General features: G+C 47.6%; 1 protein-coding gene across 2 annotated transcripts in view; it reads right to left on the bottom strand.

Moving 5' to 3' along the window:
- The window catches only part of Flnb (filamin B), a 132,524-nt gene extending 120,025 nt beyond the window's left edge, over positions 1-12,499 (bottom strand). For both annotated transcript variants that reach the window (XM_052190214.1, XM_052190215.1), the window contains exon 1: positions 12,046-12,499. In XM_052190214.1, coding sequence (XP_052046174.1) covers positions 12,046-12,337 — 292 coding nt within the window. In that variant the 5' untranslated portion in view covers positions 12,338-12,499. The remainder of the gene's footprint in view (positions 1-12,045) is intronic.
- Between the last annotated feature and the right edge of the window lie 480 nt (positions 12,500-12,979).

Below are 12,979 nucleotides of genomic sequence, written 5' to 3'. Positions count from 1 at the left end.
AATGAGATCTGATACCCTCTTCTGCTATGTCTGAAGACAGCTACAGTGTACTCACATATATAAAATAAATAAATCTTAAAAAAATAAAAGATACTAACTTTCTTCTACTGTTCCAGCACCATGCCTACCCACTGCCACGCTCCTCACCAGCCTCTAACCTTCTATAAATTGCCTCGGTCATGGTGTCTCATCAATGGGAAAGGAACTAAAATACAAACTGATAAGAAAAGTTGAAGAATTCATCAAGACTACTAGGCATTGCCAGGAATGGTGGCTTCTGCCTGTTATCTATTCCTCAGGAGGCTTGCCCCAAATATTGGACCTACCTAGGCTACAGTGTGAGATACTATCTTAAAAAAAAAAGGCGTTAGCCTTTAGTCTCAGAACTTGGAAGGCAGAGACAGGCAGATCTCTGAGTTCGAAACCAGCGTGGTCTACAGGACAGCCAGAACTACATAGTTAGACCTGTCTCAAAAAACAACAACAAAAACAAAAACAAAACAAAAAACAAACAAACAAAAAAAAACAAAGAACAAAACAACAATAACAAAAAGGAAAAGTGTCAGCATTCTTTCTGTCTTTAAAACAAGATTGTCCAGAAGGCCAGAAAATGCCACTAAGTCAAATGATACCTAACCAACCATCTACTCAGAAACCCAGGTGACCTCTTGATAACAGTCTCAGTCTCTCAGATTTGACCAATTCCTAGCCAGAGCAAAAAGCGTCAACCCTTCCTGGATAATGAGATTAGTTCTTCCTCTAGCCTGAGGTGACCCAATGGGGGAAGGGTATGAGAAGATGGGGGATGGGTGTGACTTACATGACATTTATGGTCCTCCAGGACCAGAGACTATTTGGGAGTGCTGTGACAGGGCAAAGTACTTCCTATCAGAAGACTCCAGAAACCTGGCCCCAAGGCTTCCAAGGAAGTGGCGGGCAGGGTCATTCTGACCTATAGTCCTAAGCACTTGGAAAGTGACTGTACCAGAAGCGGTTTTCATTCCATCTCCTTTGCCTCACAGGAAATAGAAACGGGACATTCTGTGGGATGGTCTGGTGTCCGGCTGGGAAAAATTCCTCCACAAGAGCATGAAGTCTTCAGGCCAGTATGGGACAGTCTCTACAAGGCCCTAGGAGGGCACGGGGAACCAACGGGGCTGCCTTAATTTCATCCTGCGAGGGGACTTCTGAAACACATTTTAAACTGTGGGTGTAGCTGACCAACTAAAAACTAAACCAAATCTCTCTACTGGGCAGCTAAACATGAGACAAAAATTGCAACAGTTACCAAACATAATAACTGTTATTAACAGATCCTGGCAGTCCCAATAAAAGTTGGTCCTAAAAGCTTTTAAGACACAGGAAGTAGCTGGAACAGCCCTGCTCCATGGTTGAGCAAAACATATTCCTGAACCAAGAGAGACTTCCAAACCATAATGAGAGGCAAGTAAGACTTCCAGTGTTAATGCTGGTCTGAGCACAGCTAAAGCTCAAAGGTGAATCTTGTTACACACACCAGCGTGAGCGTTGACTGCAGAAAGTTCCAGTCCACAGTCTCACTCCCGGGAAAATGCACCTCTCTTTTCTCCCTTACACCCAAAAGGAGACCAAGTGCCAAAAATCCCTGAAAGGAAACAAAATAATGCACCAAGAGCTTCACAGGGAAGAGCCATGCTTTTCTCTGTACTTGGTTTTCTCTTTCAAAATAAATAATTACAAATGTAAATTTAAAAGTTAGATTTATTTATGTAACCATTTGTATGAGTGTGTGCGCCAATGTGAGCATGTGCATATATTATGTTGGACACGTGGGAGAAGACAGAGAACAATTTGCAGGAGTTCTCTCTCCTTCCCACATGTGGCTCCCAGGAATTGAACCCCCTAAGCCACCTCACCAGCCTACAAATATGACTTTTCATTCAAAAACATGCTTGAGGCTGAAGAGATGGTTCAGTGGTTAAGAATACTAGTTGCTTTTCCAGAGGACCCAGGTTCAATTCCCAGCACCCACATGGCAGCTCACAACTGTCTGTAATGCTAGTTCCAGGTGATCTGATGTCTACACGTAAACAAACATGGAGGCAAAACAGGTAAAACACCAACTCACATAAGATAAAAAAAAAAAAAAAAAAAGATTAAAATCTTAAAAATAACAGCCAGCCACACACCCCCACTAGCCAACTGGGTGCAACTCAGTTTCCTTACCTCTATAAGGGCATTATAACAATAATTATCTTTCAAAGTTGCAATGAGGTTTCCTTTAGCTATTGTTGGAAAGCCTTTATAACAAGGACTGGCTCTTTGCAGATACTCAATATATGCACCCTACTTCTCATGAAGCTGTTACTATGATTGCTGGGATCTGATCCTCAGTGGCTTACTATTAAGTTCATTGTCTGAGCTTCACTTGAGAAACCTTGCTTTCTAACAGCTAATTGTCGGCTGTCAGTGTTGAGAGGGTGTGAAGGACTGAATTAAGTTCAACATTGCAGATCCAAAAATTGGGTGTTTGGCTGGGACACGCACAGGTCACTAGGTCACACTATACAACTGTTCCCACTTGAGGAACAAGATGCAACAAACAAACAAACAAACAAACATTTGCGAGCAAATTAATGCACTGGGCTTATTACTGAACCCACTGTGCTGGAGACTGTTTGTTTATTCAGTAAGTTATTTCTTAAGTGACAAGCTCAGAGGTAAGGAAGACACATCCCTGGCCTTGGAACAATTACGATCCACAGCAGAGGAGACCAAGGCAGATGTGAAAGCGGGATATGGGTCCCAAGAACAGGGAACAGGCCTCCATCTACTGAAGTAACTAGCCTGGAATATCAGAGAAAACACATAAAGAGGACCCAGAGAGGATTGTAGTAAGAGAGGCATTGGCAGGAAGTAGAATGCTTTACACTTTCAGTAACAATCGCCCTGCCCCCGAGCCCACCCCCACCCCCCAGGTGCCAGTTGCCCTCCTTCAGCTGCTCTGAGGACCATGACAAGCCACCACACATGCTTCTAAGCCAGGATCTACCCAGCCTCTGTCTTCGGGACACTCTGGGTCCTGCTTCTAGATAACCTGAGCATCCCTGATCTCGTCACTATCCTCTGCCTCCTTCTGTGAACAGAAGTCAGAGTTCTACTCTGTTAAGGGAACTGACTACCAAGTCACAGAGACCTGCATAAAAACAAGGTGTGCTGGTACATCAGAAGTCAAGGTCATCCTTAGTTACACATCAAGTATAAGGCCAGCCTGGGAAACCCTGTCTCAAAAAAAAAATGTCTGTCTCCATTTCTAGCTGTCCTGTTACCAATAGTAACTCTTCCATTAATTCTCAGACTCCAGAGAATGCTTGACAGACAGTGGGATGGGGAATCATTCCTCATTCCTTTGAATCTGTTAAGTTCCTCCAGGAACACGCAAGGAACTTGGAATGATTCACACAAGAACTGTGGTACTAACGTGATAAAAGGTAAACTGTTCCCCTGAGCGATGGCTTGCAGAGGGCAGAGAGGAACATGATTTTAGCCACTCGGAACCTTTCCTACCTCCACTTGCAAGGGAGGACTGACTGACTGTCCCTCGGTCACACTCAACACACGATGGAAACAAACATCATTTCTTCTTTGTGGAAGGAAAGCCAACTGCTTGAGGTTTGGGTTTTTTTTTCCATCTTAAAAATCTCAATTTATGTGTCACAGCAAATTTACATACTCCTTGCCACAAATCCCCACCCGTTTCCCTATATAGTGAGGGTGCCAACATTCCAAGCAAGGTTCCAAATAATTTCAACCTCATTGGTTGCCTTTCTATCAGAAAGGAAATTCCAGAAAAGTTGGCTGGCATGGTGAAATCCTTATGAAAATACCCAGTAAGGTGACCGGCTCATTTAGTCAAAAGAGCTTCAAATCTCCATGAGAAAGGGAATTCATGCCAGCATAAAGGGCCTTCAGAGACAGAGAACAGGAGTTCGGTGTAAAAACCCAGACCTTTCAACAAGCCAGCCCTGAACGACTCGGGAGGCTGAGCCCTGAATGGGCCTTCAGACCAGCTTCTCCGGGGGTGGAGAAGGCCACAGGCAACCCAACCGAAGCTCAGCTTCAAGCACACGGCTGGCTTCCTTCCTGCTGGTGGCCTGCCTGAAGCCAGCAGAACAATGAACAGAAAGCCACTCGGTGCACCGGCAAGCAAGATACGCCAGAGCCGACCAAATCAAAGAGCACTGCCGGGCCTGTGCAGAGAGGAGCACTGCACTCCCCAGAAAACACCTTCCCCCTGGTTAATGGTTAAAGGTAGCAGAAGAATGGGACGTAGGTGAGGTCATTTCTGACACAGCACAGCTGGGCCAAGGCTGGGCTGACACAGCCAGCTCCAGACACAGCCCCCACCTCGGTCCACTGGAAGGCCCCATGAGTTCTCCGGATGCGGGACAGGAGCCATGAGGAATTCTGGGAAGCCTCCTTCCTCACCTCTGGTTACCGGGCCTCACAACTCAAGGCCCCAAACAGCTGTCTCAAAGCTGTTCCCCACTGGGAACCAAAGGCAGAGGAGTCACAGAAATGGCGAAAGAACCCGTGGAAAGTGGTCTCTGAACACCATCAATGCTCCCTGTTGTTAGGGCAGGCAAGGCAAACGGGCACAAGGGTGGGTCAGGAAATCTCTCCCTACCTCCAAAACTAGAGCTTGAACCTAGGCCTCACACATTCTAGCACTGATTGCAATCCTCGGTGACAGTCGACACTCCACCAAGCCCGATTTGTTTTTCACTCCATGCTGACACAGGATCCCACTAAGGTGTAAGAACTGGCCTTGAATATGACATCTCATCGAGGCCAGCTTGTAGCAGAAAATGTTAGTGTTGCATTAACCAAGCACAAACGAGGAAAGTCTGAAGCAAACCCAAACAAGGAATACAGCAAACACCACCAACACCCAGTCAAGGAGAAAGTCTCTCTCCTAACCTCTTCCTACAACAGACCTATTTTACTTGGCTGTGCATACAGTCTGACAGGAAAATACTTCACTCTCTTACAGGTCAGGCTAACCTTTTGACACTCGACAGGATGAAGAAGCCATCCTCAAAGTTCACAGGACAAAACCACAGAATCCAATTACGCTCCCCCTCCCCGCCCCCCCCCCCCAAAAGAAGAAAGGAAAACAATTCCTACAGAATGCTTTAAGGAAGTTTACAGTTTTGCTTTGGGCCACATTCATAGCCAGGCTGGGGAACAGGTGACTTCTGCTCAGACATAAATTGCACAGCCTGTATCATACCTGACTTACAAAGAGACGTGGATTTTAGCCTTAGTTTTCTCACCCATAAAATGCAAAGATACTGCTCAGAAGGTGGAGACAGGAGGATCACAAGTTTGAGAACAGTAAAGTGAGATCCTATCTCAAAAATAATAAAGCATCACAGGGTTTGCAATAAGGATTAGAAGAGATAAGAATTGCACAGACCAATACTTAGCAGACAGAAGGCATGAAAACACTGGATGTTCTAGCAGAGGCTGGGGCGTGGGGGTGGGGAGGCGCAGCTCTGCATTGAGTGAGCGGAGCGAAGGCAAGGAAGGAGGCAGAGTTGGTTCCAAGAACAGACACGTAAACAGAACCCTACTGCTGGCCCTGCCAAGGTTTCTACCTGAGCTACTCAGAAAAACCAGGTTCTGAGGGTGGGGGAGGGAAGGCAGTCAGCCACCACTGTGAGTACAGCATTGTCACCAGGACCCGCTAGGCCAAGGGACAAGCTATAGGCCTGCTTACAGTACACAAGAATCTGGCCAAGGACATTCTGGAGTATCGGGACCGCCAGAAACAGGATGAGTGGCAGCAAGTCATCCTGTGGTAAACTTTGCCACTAAGCAATGGGTGAAGCAAAAGTCTTAGCCAATTACTTTATAACAGTCTGTAGAAGCGATATAACAATTATCATTTATCAAAGAAAAGCACTGAAGACAAATGCTAGCAGGTTCCTAGGCAAAGGCTAGGGATAGGTGTGAGCCTACAATTTCAGCACTTTGAAGGCCGCGGCCATCCCAAGCAGCTGTCTCAATAACAATCTAACAAAACACACTGAAGATGTGGCGTCTCATGTACAGGTCAGGTTTTGCCCAGCTCCAACTCACACCAAGCAACACAACTAAAATAACCACCAGCCCCCTTCTCTGCCTCCAACACACCCACCCTCACTGGCCATTTTGGCACCACAGCCTACGGAGAACCACCTGGCTTTCTGACCATCTCTCCCAGGAAATGCTCTCCCTAGGGTATGGGACTCGGTTTCCCACGAGAAGCAAGAGTTCCACCTCGAGGCCTCTGAAGAAATGCCATTGTTCATTATATGATGAACTGAGTCTACTCTGTTCATTGGCACATTCAGTTACTAGTTACGAGAATAATGTAAAACTGATTTCTAGTAGAATGCCACGCATGGCAACGGTAATCGTTATTACAGTAGGAGTGGTACCCACTTAGGCTGAAATGGCTCATTCCATCAGGCTTAAGGGGGGGTTAAAACTCAGATCCAGCTTCTTAGGATAATAAAAGAGTTAAGTTAAATTTAAAATAATAAAATAGGGACTGGGGTAGATTAAGTAAGAAGGAAAAGCCAAGACACTAAGGATATAGCATGTTAGGAGAGCAGTTGTCTAGCATACAAAAGGCTTTGGGGTCTGTATAGATCCCAAGTTGGAAAGAAGAGCCGAGACTGTCTGCAATTCCAAGACTAGCCTAGGCTACATGAGATTCTTAACAGAAAATATTAATAATGTACGCAACATCATTGTGCTAGTGTGTGTGTGTGTGTGTGTGTGTGTGACAGGGGCTCACGTAGCCCAGAGTAAGTTCAGATCTGCCATGTGGCTGAAGATGGTCTCAAATTTCCGACCATCTTGCCTCTACTTACCGAGTCCTGGAATTACAGGTATGTGCCACCATGACAAGCTTACTCAGTCCTGGGGTTCTCTGCACATCCGTGGCAAGAATTCTTCCGACTGAGCTCCAGATCCAGCCTAATCAGACTGCCACTCTCTGCTACTATTCTATAAGGACTACTTATTATCTTCCTTCATTTTGCAGATAGAGAAGCCAAGGCTTAGGAAAGTTAAAGCAGCACACTGCAGCTGTTATGGGGCAGAGCGAGCAGTCTGGTCCACGCCTGATCAGCAGGCCTAGGACAGGCTGATTCCATGTATACAGAAATTAAGATGTCTCTATCCCTGGCCATGGCCTAAAAGCTTGGGTTCTGAATGCTTACTTCCCCAAAGTGCAAAGCAGCCGCACGCACCAGTCCACTCTGTGATGCATGCTTCCAGGGCAGAACCTGGACCTGTGGGTCAGGGAGTGCCTAAAGGCATACTTGGCTCCAAATAAAAGCCTTTCTTCCCACAGACCCTCCAAGAATGAAGGCGGCCGCGCACTGGCATGCTGGCTCCACCATTGCTAGAGCTTAGGAGAGGCCCAGCCACCATCTGGAAGTGATTTGGCCCCGAGATTCCTGAACGGGGTGGGAGGTTGGAATGACAGGCGCCCGGAGCTCCTGTCCAGCTCAGAAACAAAGCTGGTGTGAATGGATCCTGGGGGCAGCCAGAACACAGCAGGGTCATCCCCTTCCAAGGAGCAGACACCCTCTAGGCAGCTCCCCACTCTATTTTAGCAAGTAGGATCAACATTAGCCAGCTGAACTGGCCTCCCAGAGCGGTGTGTGGAGCCTCAGTTCAGTGTGCAAACCCTTCCAGCCCAACTTGAGATAATGTCACAGTACCCTGTCTAGTTAACAAACACTCACAGAGCACTTACTATGTACCCTGACCGATTCCAGCCACTTAAAAAAAACAACAACATAGGATTTATTATTATTATTATTATATTATTATTATTATTATTATTAATATTATTATTATTATTATTGTATGGGTGCTTTGCCTGCATACGTGTGCATGTGTCTAGTGCCTATGGAGTTCAGAATCGGGCAGAATATTCCCTGGAACTGGATTTGCAGATAGTTGTAGTCGTAAGGCATCATATCATGTGGGTGCTGAGAACTGAACTCAGGTCCTCTGCAGGAGCAGCAAGTGCTCTTAGCTACTGAGCCAACTCTCCAGACCGTTTCAGACACTTTTAGAAATATTAACTTGTTTTATTGCAAGCAAAACATAGGTAAACTTATCTTTTAAGGTGGTAACAACTTTTTAAGGTGGTATCTATTAATTCTATTTCAGCAATTAAACAACAGAGGTATAGAAAGTTTTTAATAGTTACTTTGTGGCAAGAGAGAATCTACCAACTCCCTCGCCCTAAACTCCCTGGCCCGTAATATACCTCACTAGAATATGCTGCCATCTTGTTGCAAATGGCCCTGAATTTGTCAGTTCTAACAAACTGAGGTTTTGCTACATAAGTATTCTCTGTGGCTCTTAGATTGCATGGTCCAAAAGAACACAGTGGCTTTTGGTTCCTAAGAACCACAAATGGGAAGTGCACATCAGATTAGTGAGAAAGAGACAAAAGGAAGGAGATACTGAGTGGCCTGGTGACCCGCCCAGGGACCCATTTAAAGTCTTGGGAACCTACTAACAATGCCTAGGCTGACCCCATGCAGGTAAGCGAAGGAAACATCAGCACCAGCTGCATCTTGTGAAAGGGGGAAGAAAAATTCCTTTTCTAGATGACCACACCATAATATATTACCCAAATTTCTAGCAGCCGCAATTGTCGTTCTTGGGCTTGGAGACTTCTTTTCTTTCCAAAGTAAGCTGGGCTGCCCAAAAGTCAGAAAGATTTGTGGAGAAAACAAGTAAATAAAACTGCCGACTCCTGACAAAAGGCCTCTAACTAAGCATGCTAACCTCACTGCAAACTGCTCAAGACATGAGAAACTAAACAAAACTTTCAAAGTTGGGATAGCGCCTAGGGTGGGGCCAACTTCTGATAAACCACAAATGTGAGCAAAGAAAAGGCCATGGCTGTCTTTCAGAAGTTATTGGCAGATATGTCACTGGTCGCTGGCAGCTGTTGACCGTCTCACGGCTGGGCTCAGGGACACGATTCTAAAGGTTCTCACAATGTAAACTGTTGGGCGTTAGCCAGGGCGCACGGCGATGCTCTGAATTCATCCAATAATCTTCCCCGGTGGTGGAGTAAACCATGAGCCCCCAGAAAACAGGAAAGCTCAATAAAATGCCACCAAGGGAAACAGCAGCCATTCCTCAACAGAGTGAACCAGTCACAAGACAAAACACCTCCTGACAGTTACAACACTTAATTCCAGGAGATGTCATCACAGCCCAGAGGACTAATCTTGCCTCTCACCAAAGACCCCCGTGATCCCTCAGGCTAAAGTTCAAACTGTGAGTATCCAGCTTCAACACCCTGGAACTGCAAAGTGCACATAAGCTACACCAACTGTTTATGCAGGGAAGGGGAAGGGATTGCCTCTCTGACACTAGAAGGAAACCTACTCCAAGTTCAAATTCAAGAGCTTGGCAAGAGTGCATTCTGGGCTCAGTGTGCTCCCTAGCCCCGCTGCCTCCAGAAATTGGTTCATTTCTGTTTCCTGTCCTTTTAAGTAGGAACACTAATACTAACAATAACATTAACAACAACAACTGCTTTCTAAGTAACATGTGGCAGGCCAGGACAGAACCGAACCCCTGCCTGACCCTCGAGGGGTTCTGCTGGGGAAGATCATTAGCAGAAGGAAATTAATTGCTATTAATTGATTATCCTGGATATTACATGGGAACAGTCGACAGAACACACAGTGGGTGGCACTAATAAAAAATGCCAAGGCAAGCACAAAACAACGCAAGTGAACTGAGGTCCACGCCAGATGACATTCTTTGGGCCGGTCGTTACCTATGACATCTATCCCTAGGACTAGGCTCCATCTCCTCCGGGCAGCAGTCTGGGCCCCTGGCAAGATGGACAGGTCTCCAGAGTCTGGAAAACCTGTTTGCTAAGAGATCTTTCTGGAAAGCAACTAGGGAGGGGTTGTACGTGGTCACACCCTCTAACCTAGGAATACCAACCACTCTGGGGAATATGATCCAATAAATATTTTAAAGGGACCAAATCAAACAGTACAACTTATGCCGAGCCACTGGAACACGCTGGCCATGGGTCACAGACCCCACCTATCAGACGAATGGAAGATAACTGTGAGATTAGACAATGGGAGGCTCAGGCCTCAGCAGGTTCACGAGTGGAAATCATGAGGACCAATCAGAAAACTGTGAGGGACCACCAGACAAGGCCAGACCGAGACCCACAAACTTGAGGAGCACAGCAGGGAGTCATGCTGTGAGCAGAGGCCCTTGAGGAAACAGCTAGTAAATTAGGTAGTCCTTGATTTTCTGGGGCTATGCTTTCTTTCTTTCTTTCTTTCTTTCTTTCTTTCTTTCTTTCTTTCTTTCTTTCTTTCTTTCTTTCTTTCTTTCTTTCTTTCAACGCAATTCTCTCATGTTTAACTCTTGGTTTAATTTAATTTTCTTTGTTGAGTTAATGAAATACATATAGCATTTAAAACAAACAATGGATGCAAGCAAGTCCAGCTCAGCCAGGCGGGAAAATCATTCTTCATAGGAGAGTCCCTGTAGAATTCTGAGGTCCTCCCTCCTCAATACAAGAGATCCTCCCCCCCACCCCCAATGTGATGCACCCCAGGAAGCTTCCTCCACTGAGAAGCCATCCCTGGGAGGGAGAGCTTGCTGGGAGGCAGGCTGGTAGTTGTAGCCAGGACCCAAGAAGTAGCAAGCTCGTCTGCCTGCCAGCACAGGTGAGGGGAAAGTCCAGGGTGAGGCCAGGACGAGGGTTCAGTCCAGAGGGAACCCCTTTCCGCTAGAGAAAGTTCCAGAAGCCACACCCACCTTCCTTCCTTTCTGTCACCAGAGTCACTATAATGGCCTTGCTTCCTCAGGAAGAAACCCCAGCCCTAAGTAATCCCTTTCACTAAGTGCACCCACCCTCCACATACTTAACACTCCGTGCACTCACAGTGTACGGAAAAAAATCATAAATATATGCTATATGTGCACAACGAATGCCTACGGGGGGAAACAAGTGAGCCCGGGCACATACACACCTCCCATGTCCGTCACAAAACACATCCTCATGGGCCCTGTTTTCTCTTTAGAAGCCTGAAGTACTCCAGACCTTAATTCTCTCACCCAAGACAACAGGAAAGAAGCAAGACTCAAATTCCCTCTCCGGAAGGCCCGGGGAAAGGGGGTGGGGCACCGCTTTACTTCTCAGTTGGACCACACCTGAGGTGACCCTGAGCAAATCAGTTAGCCCTCGAAATGTCCCCTCTTCTGTAAAATGGGCCTAAGGACATCTCGGCCCACTGGATAACTTAGAGATAAGTATTGAGATAACTTAGAGGGCTACACAGCCAGCGCTAGTCAAGCTCTCTCTACACACTTTAATTATTATCAACCACTAAATTATCTCAACCCGAAGAAACCCGCCAGCGCTGAGCCCGAGCTAGGAAGTGAGGACATTCTCCAGTGACGCCCCTTCCAACCTCAGAGCCCACACCCATTCCGGCCTAAGAAGGGGAGGGGGAGGGTCCCAGGTCCTCGTCTCCACCTAGGTGGAGAGATCCCAGGCAAGAGAACGGTCGCTTCCTAGGTCTCCACGCCCAGACTCCGAGCCAACGCCCTTTCAGCTCGGGCGGGTCACTCTGCTCTGGGCGCACCTGGCGAGCGTGAAGTAGGGATTTGGTACTTGAGTCCAAGGCTTTGCCATTAGGGTCAGCAGACGATTTCCCCAGCAATCCCAGGGGTTCCCGCAAGTTAGATCTCCAGGTGTGACTGGAGGATCTGGTCTTAGTGCCACCCCGACACTGCAGCGGCACTGCCGGGAGCACCGTGTCGAGCAATCACGCCAGGTCCCAGCCCACAGATGGCACCGCGGAAAAGGCCTACGTTCCTAGGTCCTCATCCCAGGGCCACCTCCCTCTCCCTCACACCCGGGAAGTGATGTGCGGTGGGGGCGCGCTGCCGGATACCCCGATGACTGTAAACTTAGGGCCTGGCCACAACACTCACCAATGGACACGAGCTTAATGCTTTCGTGGTCTAGGAACTCCAGAGCCACAGACACATTCTCCAGCTTCATCTGTCGGAAGGTGGGCCGCTGATGGTACTTGTGGTGCATGCGCTTCTGGCTGAGCACCTCCAGCAGCGCGATGAGCCGTAGCCCGTCGCTCAGGTCGGTCTGCAGGTTCCCGATGCGTTTGTTCACACACTTGAGGTGCTCGTTGCACCAGCGCGTGAACGTGTTCTGCTGAATCTTCTTCCACGGCGCGTCCTCCGCCAGGTCTTTCTCCGTCACCGGCATCCTGGAAGCAGAGAGCGCGCGGAGGCAACAAGCTGCAAGGGACCGAGATGAAAAGCCCCAAGGGCCCGGGAAGGGGGAACTGAGGCAAGTGGGAAGGGGGCTCGAAAGCGCTGCTACACTAGCCGCAACAGGAGCCGGACTGTCTTCGTCCGTCCCCGGGCGCGCAAGTAGCCTGGCCTGGCGCCTGCGCGCTACGCCGTCCCGCCCCCGAGGCTCCGCCCCATTTCTACCCTATAGAAGCGAACTCCTTAGCTGCGCTCGCCCTCTACGGTCCAAAGCCTGCGCAACGCCTGGGGTTGCCGCCTAAATCTCACCAAAATGATTTACTGGCCAGAGAGAAGAAAGTAACTTGGGAAATGCCCGGAATAAGGGCACACGAGGAGGCAGGGGACTAGACTAGAAGGAATGGTCGCGTCAAGAGGGAATATGCCACCCATTTATAGGTTCAGTGAGGGACAGGTGCTTTTCCCAGAGCCTGCAAGGCAACGGTAAATTAGACACGTTGATTTCTGTATGTCAAGGAACTCAGCCTTAAAGTCCAATACCACACACGTCTGAGTGAAAATGAACTGTTTTCTATGGATATTAGTAGTCTTTTGCTGGTGTAACAAATTACCAAAACTTGATGCCAAGAATCCCGCA

The sequence above is a fragment of the Apodemus sylvaticus genome, chromosome 8 (assembly GCF_947179515.1).
Source record: "Apodemus sylvaticus chromosome 8, mApoSyl1.1, whole genome shotgun sequence".
NCBI classification, from domain to species: domain Eukaryota; kingdom Metazoa; phylum Chordata; class Mammalia; order Rodentia; family Muridae; genus Apodemus; species Apodemus sylvaticus.
This window is presented reverse-complemented; position numbering and strand designations above follow the sequence as displayed.